General features: G+C 43.4%; 1 protein-coding gene across 2 annotated transcripts in view; it reads right to left on the bottom strand.

The window, feature by feature from the left end:
- Positions 1 to 18,506, bottom strand: part of CEP135 (centrosomal protein 135) — a 67,206-nt gene that overhangs the window by 20,440 nt on the left and 28,260 nt on the right. For both annotated transcript variants that reach the window (XM_066573366.1, XM_066573365.1), the window contains exons 13-18: positions 16,458 to 16,619; positions 11,800 to 11,877; positions 11,422 to 11,573; positions 9,804 to 9,919; positions 6,032 to 6,186; positions 5,876 to 5,931 (exon numbers count right to left, since the gene is read on the bottom strand). In XM_066573366.1, the coding sequence (XP_066429463.1) occupies positions 5,876 to 5,931; positions 6,032 to 6,186; positions 9,804 to 9,919; positions 11,422 to 11,573; positions 11,800 to 11,877; positions 16,458 to 16,619 (719 nt within the window). The remainder of the gene's footprint in view (positions 1 to 5,875; positions 5,932 to 6,031; positions 6,187 to 9,803; positions 9,920 to 11,421; positions 11,574 to 11,799; positions 11,878 to 16,457; positions 16,620 to 18,506) is intronic.

The following is an 18,506-nucleotide window of genomic DNA, read 5'->3' as shown; positions in this document are numbered from 1 at the left end:
GGGATACCCATTCCTCCTCTACCCTTAGATGAATACAATATAGAGGCTGCCACTCTAGGTCGATTCCCCTTCCATATGAAGGCCTGCATCAGGTTTTGAAGTGCTTTAATATATTTCTTGGGGCAGGGGATCGTCATGGTTCTGAAAAAATATAGAATCTTTGGAAGTACCATCATTTTATAAAGCACTATTCTTCCCAACCAAGTGGGTTCGATATTATGAAATTTAGTTAATTCTTTTTGTAAGGAGTCCAGCTTTAAATTTAAATTTGTTGTTGGCATGCTGCTGAGGGGGAAGAGAGATTTATTCCTAAATATGGTACAGGTTCTGTTGTCCACGTATAAGAAAACTTTTTTTTAATAAATTCCCCAAGAGCTGTAGGAATGTTCAAGCTCAGTAATTGGGACTTGTTTGTGGGAATTAATTTTGTAGTATGAGATTTGACCAAAGTTATTTATTTTTCTTGTCACTGCCCGAAGAGAGGACAACGTTGGGTTAGGAGCAGCACAACATCGTCTGCAAATAGCCCTATTTTGTGTTGTCTAAATGGTAGAGGCACACCTATTATGTCAGGATTAGAGATGAGCAAAGGCACTCGTTTAGGGCGATTTCGCAATCGAGCATCGCCTTTTTCGAGTAACTGACTACCAAAGCGCAAAGCGAAAAGATTCGGGGGGCGCCGGGGGTTGCAGAGGGGAGTGGGGGGGGGGGAGAGCTCCCCCCTGTTCCCCACTGCTACTCCCCCCCCCCCCCCCACTCCACCACGCCGCCCCCTGAATCTTTTCGCTCGAGTAGTCATTTACTCAAAAAAAAGCGATGCTTGATTGTGAAATCGCCCTAAGCGAGTACGTTCGCTCATCTCTAGTCAGGAGTAGAGATGAGCGAACGTACTCGGTAAGGCCGATTTCGCAATCGAGCACCGCGATTTTCGAGTACTTCACTACTCGGGTGAAAAGTACTCGGGGGCGCTGTGGGGTGGGGCGTGGCGTAGCGGGGGGGGGGGGGGTGAGCAGCGGGGAACAGGTGGGAGCTCTCTCTCCCTCTCCCCCCACTCCCCTCTGCAACCCCCCGCTCACCCACAGCGCCCCCGAGTACTTTTCACCCGAGTAGTGAAGTACTCGAAAATCGCGGTGCTCGATTGCGAAATCGGCCTTACCGAGTACGTTCGCTCATCTCTAGTCAGGATCCATCCTGATCTTTTCAGCAAATGGTTCCATTATCAAGACAAAAAGCCATTAGTGATTTGGAAAAAAACTAGAAAGTGTTCCATTCACCAATACTCTCGCTGATGGGGAGGAGTATAAGGCCTGTATTGCTCTTAGAATTCCACCTTTGAGTCCAAATTTTTCCAGAACCGAAAATGCATATACCCAATGAATCCTGTCAAACACCTTCTCTGCATCCACAGTAAGGAGCAGAGAAGGCGTTCGGAGATCCGTCAGTCAGGACACAATCTATAATCCTTCTTGTTCCATCTGATGCTTGTCTGCCATGGTTGAAGACCATCTGATCGCTGTGGACCATTAATGGGATAATTTTCAATAATCTTTGGGCTAGAATTTTTACATAAATCTTTGTGTCACTATTTAGTAGGGAGATAGGCCTAAAGTTTGCCGGAGAGGAGGGGTCCTTATCTGGTTTAGGTACTGCTACTATTGTAGCCTGAAGCATTTCTGTAGGGAGGTTTCCCTTAGTCATAGCTTCATTGAAAATTTTAGTTAGATTTTGGACTAGTTCTTTTCCATAGATCTGAAAATATTCATTTGAAAGCCCGTCCGGGCCTGGTGCTCTCTCTTTTTTATGGGATTTTTTATTTTTAGGACTTCCTGCTCAGTAATTGGGGCGTTAAGTACTTCTAGTTGCTTTTGAGTCACTGTCGGAAGAGTGATACTGTTTAGAAATTCCTTTATGTTGCTATCATTAGGTTGTACTGTTGAGGGATCGTCTTGTAAGTTGTAGAGTTTTGCATAAAACCGACTAAAAACCTCTGCGATCTGCTCTGGATTGCTAATCTTATAGTCTGATCCTGGTTCGATTATGTGTGGTATTTTAGATTTGATTCTTTTTTGCTTCACCCTACGGGCCATGAAACTACTAAATTTATTATTAGCCATATAGAATGTAGCTTTATAGGATTTTAAATTTTTTTCGTGCTCCAGGAGCAAAGGGTCTCTCAATTTTTGTCTCGCACTCAACAGTTCTCTATGTAATTTATCAGATGGAGTAATTTGGATTGCTTGCTCCAGGTTTTTTATCTGTAGTAGTAAGGAATTTAGGACACTAGCTTTATCTTTTTTGTACCTGGCTCCTTGTTGTATCATTGTGCCTCTAATTACCGTTTTATGTGCATTCCAAATCATAAATGGATTGATTTTGGGTAAATTATATGGAAAATACTCCTGAATGGCTTCTCAAAAAAACTTCTTATACGGGTTGATATTCATCAAGAAGGTATTGTTGCTCCACATTTTTGGTATGTGTACCGAAGTGGACAATCTCAGAGCTAGAAACACTGGCGCATGATCCGACCAGGAGGTGGGCCCTATCGAAGCTTCCTTCACCCTTGGCAGGAGATCGAAGTCCCCCAGAAACATCTATTCTGGTGAAGGTTCTATGTCTCGTAGAGTAAAAAGAATACTCTTGCGTTTGCATTCATACATCTAAATGAGTCATCAAGCTCCTCCCTCATCAACCACGGTGCCAGCGTGGGTGTTAATGTTCTGCTCCTGCTGTTAGTGTCAACTGCTCTATCTGCAATGATATTAAAATCTCCACATAACAACAACTGCCCCTTTTGTTTTTTCCTAATCTGCCTAATCATTTTGTTAAGAAACCGCAGTTGCGAAGTATTTGGCGCATATAAGTTCACCAATGTTATAAGCAGCCCATTGATTTTGCATATTAACACAATATATCTAGCTCTTTTATCTATATCAGACTCAATAAGTCCACAGAGTCCCTGATTGCTATAAGAACTCCTGTCTTCTTCTCCATGTTTGCCATGAAGATCGTTGGGAATTTGGGATGAGAGAATTTTGGGTATCGTAGTTTTGAAAACTGGGTCTCCTGTAGGCATATTATTTCTGCTTGAGCAGCTAATGCATCTCTTCAGAGGGAGGCTCTTTTATATGGTGAATTTAATCCTTTCACATTATAGGACATAAACTTCGTACTCATGGTGTTTTTTTAAAATGATGCGTTAGAGATACAGCCTGGTTCCAGGGTGCAACACAAGGCTGGATGTTTCGAAAAGAAAAGTTCTCTCGGCCATAGTCCTCTATTTTGTATTTCGGCTCTGCGGAAATGAGGGTGGGGGACATAAAATTTAATGATAGCAAGAAGTTCCAGGGTTGGAGCACGTCTTGACAGGATGGGATAGAACTTGGGTAGAACAAGGCATCCTCTGCCTCTGTCGTGGAACTTAGCAGTCCCTCGCAGAAGAGGTGCCTAAATTGGGGGGAAAACAGTCCGGCTGATACAAGATTTAGGCCTTCAACAATAGTGAAACAAAAAGGACAGGAATCATCAACGGTATGAGCAAAACTTTCTCCACTTTTGGCAAAAGTTGATGAAATAATGGAGGGGTTTGTCATTTCAAGCTTGCGTTCAGCGGTTGGTAATGGTTGCCCATTCCAGTGACAGCCGAGATGGAGCTTTTGAGGAGGTCACTCGAATGTTCCAATTTTTTAAAAGCTCCTCGCCTTCCTCCGGGTTCTTTATAACATAAACTCTGTCGCCCCTTGGAACAATCAGTTTAGGAGGAAATCCACACTTGTACGAAATCTCAATATCTCGCAATGCCTGTGTAATTTTCCAAAACTTTTTTCTTGACTGTATTGTCGCCTGCGAGAGGTCTGTATATAGCTTAAGTTGTTCGAACGGTTTTGGGAGAGATGCATTTTTTTCTAGCAGCATACATCATGGCTTCCTTGATGTGATAAAAGTGGATTTGCACTATGATATCTCGGGGAAGATGGTCTGGTAACGTCTTAGGTCGGGGTAATCTATGTGTTCTGTCTATTATTCTTTCCTCCTGTGTGGATTCTTGTAGCAGATATTTAATTAGTTGCTGGACATGCTCTTTTAATGTAGACTGGGGGACTGATTCTGCTATTCCTTGGATCTTTATGTTGTTACACCTATTCCTATCCTCCATGTCTGCCACTTTACATGTTAGAGCGTCCAACTCATCCACTGCGTTGTAATGCACGTCTATGAGGTCGTTATGTGACGCTGTGATTTCCCCTATTTTATTTTCTAAGTGGTCCTCTCTATTCGCTAAATCAGCTATTGAAGTATTCAAGGAGGTTGAAAGGGCTGCTATATCTCTCTGAAGAGCTCCCCTTAAAACCATGATCATTTCTTTAATAAATAGCTCTGATGCAGCTTGTCCTGAGCAGCTAATATTCATCAAGGGATCTTCATAATCTTTATGCAGTGTGCCTGTGATATTAGCCCCAGCTTCTGTGTCAGGGGGCTGTGAGTTTTGTGTTAGACCATTACTTGCTGTCCCTGGTGAGCCCTGCTGCATCTGCATGAAGTGAGGCACTATTGGGAGAGAGACCAGGCGCCATCTTAGGTGTCCCAGGCTGTGACACCCTGCTTCCCTCTGATTGTGGGCTTTCATCTTCTGCAGGGTGAGAAGATTTATTTGGCTCTAGCCGCGAGGGGACAGGAGAGGCTTTCTTAACCCTTCCATGCTTTGTAGCGTCCTCTCGAGCCGCAGCTCCGATGGACCTCTGCTCTGTGCAGCGCATGCCAGCAGCCAGCTCCTGCATTCCTCCTTCACTCGTGCGGGCAGTAAAGAAGTTTGTGAGCTGCTGCGGGCCAGCTTTGGTCTTTTTCCTGGTGGACATCATCCAAGGTAAGTTTCTGCTGCTGTTTTTTAGATGAATGCCGTCCTTTTTGTGGTTAATTAAGCTTTAAGGCGGCCTTCTTGTGCAGAGCTCAGAAATCTGCAACTGCTCTGGTCTCCATCCAGGCCATGCCCCCCGTTGTCTTGCAGTTTTTGATATTGATCTGACAGCACATGTATCCTGGCTGTGTAGACGCTCTATGCTCCCCCTTCTCTCAGTGGCGAGAAGAACAGACTATATATTTTGGGAGTGGGATATTATATACTCTCCAGCATCATGCCAGCATACATACAAGAGAGAAGTTCCCTTTTTGGCTGTAGAAAGAGAAATCAGCCCAGGAATGGGACAACACATGAGAGCTAGTGAGGGCAATAGTATCCTAGACACACAGATATCACCATTCAACATGCATCACTGGGGAGGGACGTGTCCACATATAAAATTGTGCAACTAGGAGTAAAGGCCCATTTACACGGAGCAATGATCGCCTAAAAGTCGCTAAAAAATGATCGTTTGAGCGAACATCGTTGCGTCTAAACGCGCGGCCATCATGCACTTTGCGTGCACTGCTAGCTGATCGTTAAATTCAAGCCAGCCTAAAAATCGTTGTGCGGTCTTATCAGCTGTTCTACACAGGGAGTGCTAATAGCATTGCTTTCCCTTGGAGAACAAAGGAACTGAAAGCAGATAAGAGCCCTTGGGCTATTAACTGCATTCAGCTAAAGGCTTCATTTGCACACTTAATTGCTCTTAAGTAGCCGAGTAGCTACTTAGTAGTTTATGCACAATGATTGCTCAAAGCTGTCATTTGAGCAATCATCGCTCCGTGTAAATGGGCCTTAAGTCACAAGCTCCAAATCAAGGAGTCTGATGATAAAGGAATGAAGATTGCAGCCAGAAACTTAGCGTAGCTTTTCAACTCGACAAGGTAAGCACTATCATATGTAAAGAACATCTTTTTCTATGTCAAAAGATGTCCATAATCTCTATATATATTTTAACTACTGAAACAGACTTACTCAACAGTAGCCTCAAGCTCAGAAAGGGTCAGGCGCAAGTTAGTTATTGTCTTTTCCTGGAAGAGATAAGAGATATTAAAAAAACCCTCAAACTGTTTAGAAGATATGAAAGGTTCCCCTGAGAAAATTCAAGCACAGAACAATCTTGTAACATACTTTATTATCTAGGTTCTCCTCTAAACATGCTCCACGTTCTGTCTTCTCATCAACTTCTTCCTGAAGGTTATCCTTTTCCTTGTCCAATACAGAAATTGTGTTCTTGAGAACTGACATTTCAGTCGCCTGTGCAGACACCTTGTAATTTAATTCACCTAGTTAAACAGTGCCAAAGAAAATGAAACGTACTGAAAAACAGAATAAAGGTGCGTTTACATGCAGCATACATCGGAGCAGATCCACATCAAAATCCTCGCAATGTTGTGCAGATTTTAATGGACTTTTGTAAGCAGATTAACAGCAGATTTCAACTTTTCAATTGAAAATCCACACCAATTCCGCTACATAAGAGCGCACCCTACAATAGCTCCATATGTATCTAGTTTCTTTTAGAAATATAACTATACCCAGAGCCAATCATGACAAGATGAGAAAATAATTTTGTCCTACACATTAGGCTCTGTTCACACTTGCACCATGAGCTTCATTCATAACAGTCATGGCAGCTATGAGAGTCACTTTTTTCAGATGGATCCCAATGAGGACTAACTGCGTGGTATTCTTGATGACAAAAATCACTGGAAATAATATGAGTGTTAGATAGCTCTGCTCCTTAACCCTTTCCAATCCACTGTCTGACATCTAAAGACATTCTGATTGAAGGCTGTACAGCTCAGATGTCGGAAAATGTCCAGCAGGGTATTCTTACTGTAGGATTACTGGCTGCTCTGTTTCTGGGGGGGGGGGGGGGGGGGGGGGGGGCCTCTCTTCAGCATGTCCCATACCGCAGTACTGGCTCTAGCCAGCAGATGGCGGAAAGAGAAAGCCCCCTAGGAAACCCTGAATCTAAAATTGCATTGCAAAGTGCTAAAGGGCATGTGCCATTAGAAAGTGACCTATTATTTAAAGGCTATATACACCAGGCTAGGGGACGGACTGAGAAATCGATTGAAGTAAAAACAAAAGAGTGCAACATAGTGCGTTAGGCTAAAAGAAAACAATGTCCATCTGGTTCAGCCTGCCCCCCCCCCCTCCTTGTCTTTACCTTTCTCTGGATCAACAAGAGAGGGGGTTTGAAACAGGCTGAACTAGATGGACATTGTCTTCTTTCAGCCTAACATACTATGTTGCACTTTTTTTTCCTTTAATCAATTTGTCTTTGGAAATTAAGAATTTTTGCAATTGGTTTTCATTAAACATTTCTGATGTTTTCTTCCTATGCTTGTACCATTTTCTAAGGCACTGCATACTGAAGGACTCACAGATTTGCAGTCAGTGAGAGTAAACCGACAGCTGCTTCTCAGTCCGTCCCCTAGCCTGGCGTCCAGAACAAGAGCAGGCTGTGAGGGGGCACATTGCACAGCAAGGGATTTCTGTAGTGACAGGAAGAAATCAGCAGAGACATTTGTAAGTTCATGTGAGTCTGCCACATAGATAAAAAAGCTTGTGTGTCATTGTTTAGGTCGGGCTAACATGAGCGGGTCAGATTCCGCATGTGGATATATGCAGCGGAAAACCTGCGAATGATCGCGCATGTGTGCGGTTTTCCATGCGGATGTATGTGTATGGACAGCGTACCGCCCGCGCTGAAGAAACATCACAAGCAGGGAATGACATCAGAAAGAAGCCCCAACTCCTTGGAAACACCCTTCTATCACTCTCTTGGCTTGGCTGGTTTTATACTACTTTTTTTTGGAAGTAGTATAAACCATTTACAAAAAAAACAACAAAAAAACACTTTCTTCTTAAGAAGGGGTCCAAAAGAATAAGTGGAGGTTGCAAACAGCAATCTGGATAGGTGTGTTGCTCCCCAGACTCTGCCTGCACCCAGTCTAGCAACCTGTGAGTGAATCCACATTCATATGCAATGTTAATTGCATATGCACTGTGGATCTAATGTATCCATAGAGATCAATGGAGCTCATACTCGAAAAATCCACAGTAAAATAGAGCATGCTGCGATTTTTCTTCCCCTTGCGGAATCCGCAATTTCTACCTGCAAGTGTGAGCGAACCAGCGAAAATCAATGCATTGCAATTAGGCCTCATGTCCACGGGGAAAATCAGGCCCGCTACGGATTTTCCATGGAGAAAATTTTCGGCCCGGGCACATCCGCCGGGCCGAAGAAAGAAGATCCTGCCGCGAAGGAAGGAAGATTTGCATTGCCCGGAGCAGGCAAGTTTAATTCAGGCGCAGGTCTCCTGCGGATCCGTACGGCTTCCATAGAGGCGTAGGGGAGCCGTCCCCGCGGGAGACCCGCACCTAAATGGAGCATGTCCATTTTTTTTCATGCTCCAGGATTTTTTAAATTCACCTTTATTGACCATCCGCGGGTATTTTTCTACCCGCGGGTGGTCAATGCATCCCTATGGGGTGCGGATCCGCTGCAGATTTAAAATCTTTTCCCCGTGGACATGAGGCCTTACCGTGTATCATCCGCATCAATAGCAGTCACGGAATCTGCGATTCAAATCTGCTCGTGTGAGACCCCTTCCTTACAGGTAGTAGAAAAAGGATAAAAACAAAAAACCCGTCATGTCTGGAGGAAGAAACCTTATTACAGTGGGCTGTATGACAGTGCGGGTAGATGTGGGCAGAAGCTGATCACTTACGCGTATTTGAATGATAAATCTTCCATCAAAAAGCAGCCTTATATCCCTTTCCGACGGAACAATCATTATAACTGAATGACACTCATTCAGTTTAAACATGGGCAAATGATTGAATGATGAGTGAGAATCATGGAGTTCTCGCTCTTCCTTCAATTTCAACCAGCATAAAAAACAGTTGTGGCTTGTGTGCTTATCCTGTGGTTTAAACATGGATCCTTCAGTGTTTCACATAGGAATGCACGATTCTCAACAAGAATCATGCAGTCTAAATGGGCTGCCTGAAAGCAAACGAGCTGATGATGATGTCACCAGCTCCTTCTGTTGGGCAAACGAGAATCGTGAAACTATCGGCCTGTGTAAAAGGGTTGTAAGGCGTTGTTAGTGGAGCTCACCTCTCACCATTTGATCTAGGGATAGCACTGAGCTGTAATCACCAATCTGTTCCCTATTAGTAAACAAAGAGGAGATAGGATTCTGTAATTCTGTATTCAGTAGGCATGGCTACATAAACTCTGACAGAGGAGATGGGAAGGGGAGCTGAGCTTGTGCCGATCAGTGCCGGGAACACATCCCAACCACAAATCTCAGTGGAGGGCTTGAGCCAAAGCACATATAAGGCGTTTTAAGTGCATGACAAAGTAAGCTCAAAGCAAAAAACAGATCAGTGCATCATTTTGTTCTGCAGGGATTCAGTAAGATATGTCTGTATTGATTTTTCATGCACCGAAGTTTCCATAGCCTTTAAATCAAGTCTAAGATAAGGAGGTTTTGGGGTTTATTCCATGTCACCATCTATATTAAAAATATCCTGAGATCTTATTGTTTTCACTCTAGAGTCTCTCCACCTGTGTAGGATAGATGGGACGAAGAGCCCAAAGGAAACAGCATACTTGGGCATGGGGAAAGAAACCGAACCTTTAAAAACCAGCAGCAAAGGAAAAAAATAACCCACATCTGCAGGTTAGACTCCATATGTCTGGCTGCATGGCATATAACGTATACCTACATTACCAGTATGTAGGTATAATTAGATTCAAACACGCTTGGTTGTGTAATTACAGAGGTTTCGTTTTCAAAATATTACATTTTAATGAAAGATCAAAAACATAATGAAAATACTTAATTGGAGACATGTGAAAACAAGAAAATATGAATTGTACCTATTCTTTCTTCCAAAGTTCCAATCTCTTCTTGTGACAACTGCAACTCATTGGATTTTACAGTAAGGCGATGTTGGAGGTCTTCTAAAGACTTCTGAAGTTGCTCATTCAGTAACCTGCATCACAAACAGTAACATTATGGCAAAAATAGTTCTAATACCAAGAAGTGAATGCAGAATTAGGAATACTAAAAGGTCCTGTTCACAAAGAGTGATTTTGCCACAGATTCCGTGCCCAAATCCATACCATTTTAGCGTTCTAGTGAAGGTTATGGAAATCCACACGGTAGTTTATAGAGTGCAGACTTTTGCCCTGCACAAATTTCTAAATCTATGTTTCAGAGAAAAAAAAGGGCATTTCAATTCTACATGCAGAATCATTGGATATCTACAGCATTAAACATCTACCCCTAATCCCTGGGGTTAAGTCCATGTACAGATCCACATGAAAATCTACAGCAGATCTCAGAGGCCCAGCCTCGTTGTTCTGCCATGCATAAAAGTGTCGGATCTATGTAGAAAAAATATTAAGTGGATCGGATACTTGGTGTACCATGTAAATGAGGCCTAAAGGTGCTTCATTGTACATTCTTGGCTTACTAAACATTGTGGGCAGGTGTCATAACACTTCTACACCCCATCTAGCCAAAAGCTAAATACATTTTTGCAACTAAACAATTTTATTGCATCAAACATTGCGCTATTTTATGTCCAAAAATGATACTGACATACCAGCAGAGAGGCAACCAAAAGAACACTTTCTTGGCTTCCATCAGGTGAACACATTTGCCATATGCGTCAACTCAGGGAGGATGGAAACCTCCCAGTGAGGAAAAGGGTCCAAGTGAGGTTTCTGTTCTCCCTGAGCTGGCGTTTGGACACCTGCATCACGATCTTAGAAATGTACCACTACAGTCAAACTGTAACCTGCCAATGGTGCGCCAGGAAACATTTATAGGTAGCAGTGTGAAAGTAGCCTAAATATGTACGGACTACAGACTACAAACAATCCTGCGTACTCTGCAGCCATGTGTAAATCTTCAACACTCTGCGCCACACTGAGGATAAAGCAGCAGAATGCAGTCCTAAGCTCTCACTCACAACCTGAAGGTTACGGGTTCAATCCCCGCTTGGTTCAGGTAGCTGGCTCAAGGTTGACTCAACTATCTATCCTTCTGAGGTTGGTAAAATGAGTACCCAGCTTGCTGGGGGGTAATAAATAAAATCACCGCTATACAAACATGTCCCTTCCCCCTCCCCCCCTCCCGTCCGTAGGAGTAGAGCACAGACGAAAGAGATAATGGAGGCACACACAGTTGCACAGCACCTGTAGACACAAAGCAACACCATCTGCAAAGTAGTTTAATATTTTAGAGGCATTAGAGCAATAAAAATGATTGCAAAAGTGCAAATAGCATTTTAAATGCATGAACTGTTTTTTTTTTTTTGAACATCAGCTGTATAGAAAACTGAATTGGCAACAGGGAAGATAGTAAGAAAAAAAGCAGCAACCTAATTGGGTTGCAATGGACCACGACTTCAATTTTTCTTTGCGCCAGTTTTGATCTCATAATCAAAAAGCAAGTAAAACATAAAATTTAGTGGTCGTGCAGACTAACCTTAAGGAACTTAATTCAGCTCTATACTGTGAAGAGTCATCCTGAGTCTGGGCCAACGTGATGGACTGCGATCGGTTTATATTATCTAAAGAGGATATCTTGTCCTTCAGTTCAGATATAGTGGATTTTAACTCAATTCGTTCCGTCTCCAGCTACAAATCACATTAAAAATCAGACACTTATGCCATAGCAATAAAAGTCACAGATTAGTTTTATTAGTCTTTATTAAGATGTTTAGATCCTATTGTGGTTGTCAAATTAAGAAAAAAGAACTAATGTTATATCACCTTTTTTTTTTTTTTTTTTAAATGTGCACTACAAAAAATACAGGAGAAGTAGTGAGGCCTCATCATCATCACCAAGGAATAAATGACTTACCATTTGTATTGTACTTTCTAAGTCAGCAATTTTCTGGGTGAGCTTAAACCTCTCTGAGGCAGAAACTTCCTGTTGAATCTGTAATCACAAATAGTGCAAACACATGCAAACTGTCAGAATATATATTATCTCCAAGATCAAATTAAAGGGCTTTTCCGAGACGTTAAAATTGAAGGCCTGATCTTAGGCTAGGCAATCAACATTAGGGTCCATTTAGACAGGATGAATGTTGGGCAAATGATGCCCAACACTCGTCCCTGTGTGTTCTCGCTCCTGTATGAGAGCTAGTAGTGCTGGCTCGCTCACAGGGCGGCCAGCAGATGGGGGCGGGAGGTTGCAGGAGATTTCTCTCCTCTCGCTCCCCTGCTCCTCTCCACTGACTTAATATAGCAGCTGTTCAGTACTGAACAGCAGCTATTTACATTGAACGATAAGCGATCAGCACATCGTTCAGTGTAAATAGCGGCCGTTCAGTATCTCCTGCAGAGTAAAAGGTTATGGACATCTTTGATTTGAACAAAAAATAAGATTTTTGTACTTAATGTAAAATCTTTCTCATCACATTCATTGGGGAGGACAGCTAAAGACCGTGGATATAGCTACTGCCACTAGAAGGTGGACACTAAAACAAAAGAAGCACCAGCTATACCTTTCCTGCAGGCACCAAGCTAACCAGTTCACATGCAAGCAGTAGTAGCAACAAGTAGGATAGAAAAAGGTTAAACCAGTCAAAGTGAAACAGTACAATATTAAAACTGTACTATAAATGTATAACCATGTGCTCCTCCGTAAAGAACACTCCAACAAGAAAGTCGATATCGGAAAGTTCTCAGTATCAAGCTGGGCAGGTGCTGTGTCCTCTCAATGAACATGACGAGACAGACATTTTATGTTGAGTACAAAAATCTCATTTTCTCGTCTGTGTCATTGTGGGACACAGCGGAAGACCATGGAACAATCCAGAGCAGTCCCCCGGGGGTAAGGAAGAGCATAAAGGACACATGCAGTCAGTTTATGGCCATCTGCCAAACTCCTCGACCAAGGCATCAGCAAATGCAAAAGTGTACACCCAGGAGAACTTTGAAACAGTGTGTAGAGGCGCCCTTACACACTTGGAAGAGCCGTTGCGTACTGCCCAAGAGGCGCCCACTTCACAAATAGTATGCACAGTTACACGGAAGAGAGGCTCTCTGCCCTTAGCACGATCGGCCTCTATTGTCGCTGACCTGATGCAATGTGATATGACAGTTTTAGAAGTTGCAAGGTCACTTCTTGGGCCCTCTGCTATCACAAAAAGTTTACACGCCTGCAAGAGGATATTTAAAAGTGGTAGATCCGCAATGCTCAAACTAAATACAAGTTTGTGGAAAGTGCGTTCCCTCGGTAAGTGCCAGAGGGACAGAATGAAGAATTGATGTGGAAGGCCGACACCATCTTAGGCAGGAAGGAGGGCACGTGAAGCAGGACCATCCTGTCCTGATGGAAGAAGGTGAACGCAGAATTGGCTGACAAAACTGAGCTCAGAAACCTGGCAAATGGAAGTGATCGCCACCAAAAAAGACACCTTTTACGAGATCACGAGCTGGGATTTCATGCAACTGGTTGAAGGGATGAGACTGTAGCGCATTCAGACCAAACTGAGGTCCAAAGGTGGGACATGAGAATGGTATGGAGGGGCAGTGTGAGCAATCCCCCGTAGAAAGGTACGGGCAGTTGAATTTTAAGCCAGAAAGCATTGGAAAAGAATAGACAGCACTGACACCTGACCTTTCAGGGAGCTGAGGCCCAAGTCCATGTCCAGACCCTCCTGGAGGAAGGTCAGGATGCTGGATTAGAGAGAAGCACATAGGATGGAATTTGCATTGTTCACACCAGAAGAAGAAAGTTTTCTAGACAAGATGGTAAACCCCAGAAAAGAAGAGGATTTTCTAGCTTTCATCAAAGTTTGAATGACCGGTTCCACAAATGAATAGGCTCTCAGGACCATGGTTTCAACCGCAATACCAGTAAACGAAGCATGGGCACAACTCAGGTAGAGCAGGGGACCCTTGAAGAGACAATCTTCTTGAAGATAAAGGCACTACGGAGTGTTGACCAGATCTGCGTACCACAATAAGTCATGGTATGAGTGGAAAGGGAGGGAAGAAGTACAGGTACTGGAAGTCGGTCCAGAGGATTTTGAGGCCACCCACTGATCGAGCCTGGCGGTTCGGAGACCAGGACACAAAGGTTGAGAGCTCAGGATTGATTCTGGAGGCCATCAGATCAACGTCTGAGTGACACCATTTTTGACAAAGTGCTTGAAACACATCAGGATGTAGCCCCCCACTCTCTTGGGTCAACTGTCACCTTGCTCAAAACATAGCCTATCCAATTGTCCACACCTTGTATGTGGACTGCCGAGAGAGCTAGAAGGTGATCTTTAGCTCACATCTGGATTTTCGGCTATCTTTGCCATGACCGCCATGCTGCAGGTCCCGCCCTGATGATTTATATACGCAATGGTCCTCGCAGTTTCTGTTTCCACTTGAACTGGGAGACCCATTTGCTGCGGTGCGAAGTGTTAAAGCGACAGGAGAATGGCCCGAAGTCCCAACACATTTATCAGGAGGCCAGAATATTTTATGGTCCAAGTGCCTTGCGCCGCGAGTTCCTGCAGAGTTTCCTCCCCCCAGCCAAGACGACTATAGTCTGTGGCGAGTACCTGCCAATGAAGAATCAGGATAGTGCATTCTAGATAGATCTGTGAAGAGTCCAGCCACCAGAGAAGGGAGCACTGGAACTGCGGATTTCTTTGATTGAGAAATTCTGCCGATTTGTTCCCCTGAGAGAGAATAGCCTGCTGCAGAGACAGAGTGTGAAATTGGCTAAATTGAATCACCCCAAAAGAGGAGACCATCAATCTCTGCACTCTCATGCAGTAAGGAATGTTAGTCACAGCTGAGATCCCAGAGGAGAAGTGAGAAGTGTTTTTTAACTGGTTCTGCCTTCTCTCTTGCGTACACAGCGCTCAGTGAGCGCTATGTACTAACAAGTGAAAGTAACATACAGTAGTACATAGGCTGTTAGGATGAAAGAAAACAATGTCCATCCAGTTTAGCCCGTTTCCACTTCCACCCCCTCCCCCCTTGTTGCTCCAGAAGCCAGTTTAGCCCATTTGGGGGAAAAAATTCCTTCCCTACTCCATAATATCAGTCAGGATAATCCCTGGATCAACATTTTGAAAGTTCCTACCTGACTCCAAGACCCGGATCAACAATCCCGCTGGTTATTTAATGTCTATATGCTGCAATATCGTGGGCCTCTTCAAAGCCATGAGACTGCAGGGAGCCCCCCTGGCACAGAGGAGATGCAGGGTCCTAGCAGACCCTGATCAGCTCTGACAGTAAATATTGTCACATACAGGAGGATATTTTGCCCTGTAACTGGGAATCCATATGGCTGCCCCAGCTACAGTGGAAAAGTGTGTAATGAAAAAAAAACACATGTGAATGTCCTCCAGGTGGTCTTATATAACATTATGGGGATCATAGATGGTAAAAAAAAGTTACAGGAATAAGGAAAAAAATAAAATAAAATAAACAGAATAAAATAAAAATCTATACGTAAAGAAAATGACCCAAAGCTGACGCCAACTAAAACAGTCACCGCATGCACCCTGTAATGCAAAAAAAGGGCCAATTATAGCGTTTAAAAAAAATAAATAAAAATCTTTTTTTTAGCTTTTTACCCCCTACAAAAAAAGGAAAAAGTCAGTAAAAAAAATAATAAAAAATAGCCCTATAAGTCACAGAAAAAAAAAAAAAAAAAAAAAGACGCAGCAAAAATAATTTTGGTAGCTGAAGGAAAAAAAATAGGGCAGTAAAACCACCACATGGGTAAAATCCCTAAATAGTATCTGGTTCTTAAGGTACAAGATTGCCTCGTCAAAAGAGTTCAACTCAAAGGCTAAAGGCCAATTCACACAGAACGAATGTTGGGCAAACAATTCCCAACACTTGTCCCTGCACATACTTGCTCCCGTGATGCTGCACAAGAGCGAGTATCGTTGACTCCTCGCTCTCCCCTGCCCCTCTCCATTGACATAACAGCGGCCGTTCAGTACTGAAGATCATTGCTCATCGCTTAAGCTGCATAAAATCCTGAGTGTTGATCGTTCAGTGTCAACAGCAGCCGTTCAGTACTGAACAGCCGCTGTGCTAAGTGAATGGAGAGGGGAGAGCGAGAAGAGAAATCTCCTCCTGCCGCCCCGCTGTGAGCCAACGATACTCACTCTTGTGCAGCAACCCGAGAGTGAGTATGTGCAGGAACCAGTGTGGGGAATCGTTTTCCCCACATTTGTCCCATGTAAATAGGCCTTAACTTCACATTTCCCACTGATCAACAAAAATAGCTTAAAAAAAGGTCTGAATGTCAAACACTGCTAACCTCATTAGAAACAAAGTCCCTTGCACTCCGAGTTAAATCATTATCGTCAATATTAATATCAGAAATACCATTATTCTAATTGTCACCCAATATTTGATATATACTACTTTGTGTTCACATTATGAACTATTGGCTCTGTTTACTTAAATTGTCCTTTCCTAGACTCTCATCATTAGCAGGTTATTAAATAGCGTCTCTTGTAAGAACATACAAATAGAAAACATTGCAACCTTTATTTTGTCTCTGAGTCCCTCATTCTCATCCTGAACTCTTCGTATGTCAGACTGGAGTAGATTTGTTTCCTCCTCCAGATGGCGCAATTCACTGACCGAGGAGACACTCTTGCGGAGAGGAGACAAATCTCGCTTAGTCAATGTCAGCTCATTCTGTGCCTGAAAAAGAAATTTCAGATATTTTATACAAGAATACTCTGATCTAAGCATTAAAAAATGAGTAGTCACACATTTAAACAATGTGATGCACTTTAAAAAAGAGCAGCGGATAGTGATACCAACAGAGGATAACTGCATTGGTCTGACAATATGGTGGTTTTTATAGTACGGTTGACCTTCCAATTAAAAGGAATGACAGAAGTAAATGACGAATTGTACACTTGACTGGATTTATCTAGTTGTCCATCAATGTCTGCAATTTAAAGATTAAAGTTAAATCTACGCAGAAATAAAAAAAGGAAGCTAAAGCAAATTTATCATTAAAACATGCTTTCCTGTATAAGGGTGCATTCAGACGACAGTATATCGGCTGGGTTTTCACGCCCAGCCGATATACGGCGTCTATCTCTGCAGGTGGAGGAGGCTGGAGGAGCCGGAGCAGTGCTCTGAGCTCCCGCCCCCCTGCACTATTTGCCACGACAGGAGGTAGAACGGGGCGGGGCTAAGTTTTGGGAATTAGCCCTGCCCCGGTCCCACCTCTTCTCATTGAAAATAGTGCAGGGAGGTGGAGAGGAGGCAGAGGGGGCGGGAGCTCAGAGCACTGCTCCCGGCTCTTCCAGCCTCCTCCCTCTCCCGAGAGACGCCGTATATCGGCTGGCATGAAAACCCAGCCGATATACGGTCATCTGAATGCACCCTAAGGGCAGCATATTACAGAGGCAGCAAGTAGCATAAATGTGCCGTTTGTGTAAAACAGTGTTCCTTAGGCCACTCTAAAACACGAACGCAGCAAAGCGCCGCAATTTCAAATGCAGTGCTTTGCGACAATTTTACTTTTGCTTTCGTCCCGAGTTCCCTGCGCCCGACAGGGTGTTTTAGCACACTCAATTATTGTGCTGGGCAATGAGGTGCACTAAACGGACAACTATATAGAATAGACAGCTCTCGAAAATTGCAGTGCTGGACAGTGCCATTCAGCGCCGCGATCAAGTGCATATCTGTGAGGCCCTATTGATTTCAATGGGAGCATTATACGGCGATTAACGCGGTGTTCATAACGCCATGTTAATCACTGTAAAAAGCACCTGTGTGAGAGGCCCGAAACTCCAGTCCTCAGAGAGCCCAACAGGTCATGTTTTCTGGATTTCCTCAGTATTGCATGGGTAATGGGGGGGGGGGGGCACTGAGGACTGGAGTTGGGTAACACTGGTGTGAAAGCGCTCTAGAAAGAATATAACGGGCTTCAGCTTTGAGCCTTCCACTTTAATGAAGGCGGCAATTTATACAGACTTAAGGCCCTTTTACACCCAACAATTATCACCCAAAATTCGTTCACACGAGTGATAATCGTTCAGTGAGAAGCTAAAATATTGCTCACTTGTCGTTCACGGTGTTTAGCTGACTTTACATTAAGCTTAAAAAAACCTTGTTAGCACTCACTGGCTTCTTGTCCTATGTGACATAGGTGGAGAGAGAAGTGGAGTAAACCCACAGTGAAGACAGAGATTAAAGGCCTGGGAAGATACCCTGGTCTTAAAGTGATTGGATATGGTAGATAACAGGAGGTGCTGCCACCCAGATTAACCCACAATGGTGGGAGGATAGTATATGCTAAAAGAAAAATCAGCTGTGTAGACAACTCTCCAGAGGTTCCAATAAAGGTACCAGAACAATTAGATGAATATCCAAATTCTCGTTTTATTAAGATTAAAATGTAAAATCCAGCTAATAAACGCATTTCGGGGTAAACTCCTTCATCAGTACTACTTTACTTTCAGGGAAGGGAACTCATAACCCTAAATACTGCGTAACAGAGTCATGAGCTGGAGCAGAGTGGATGTCCAAAGGAAGGCATTCTTTAGGTCCTAAATAGGAAAAGTAAAGGGC

The sequence above is a fragment of the Eleutherodactylus coqui genome, chromosome 7, assembly GCF_035609145.1.
Source record: "Eleutherodactylus coqui strain aEleCoq1 chromosome 7, aEleCoq1.hap1, whole genome shotgun sequence".
NCBI lineage: Eukaryota > Metazoa > Chordata > Amphibia > Anura > Eleutherodactylidae > Eleutherodactylus > Eleutherodactylus coqui.
This window is presented reverse-complemented; position numbering and strand designations above follow the sequence as displayed.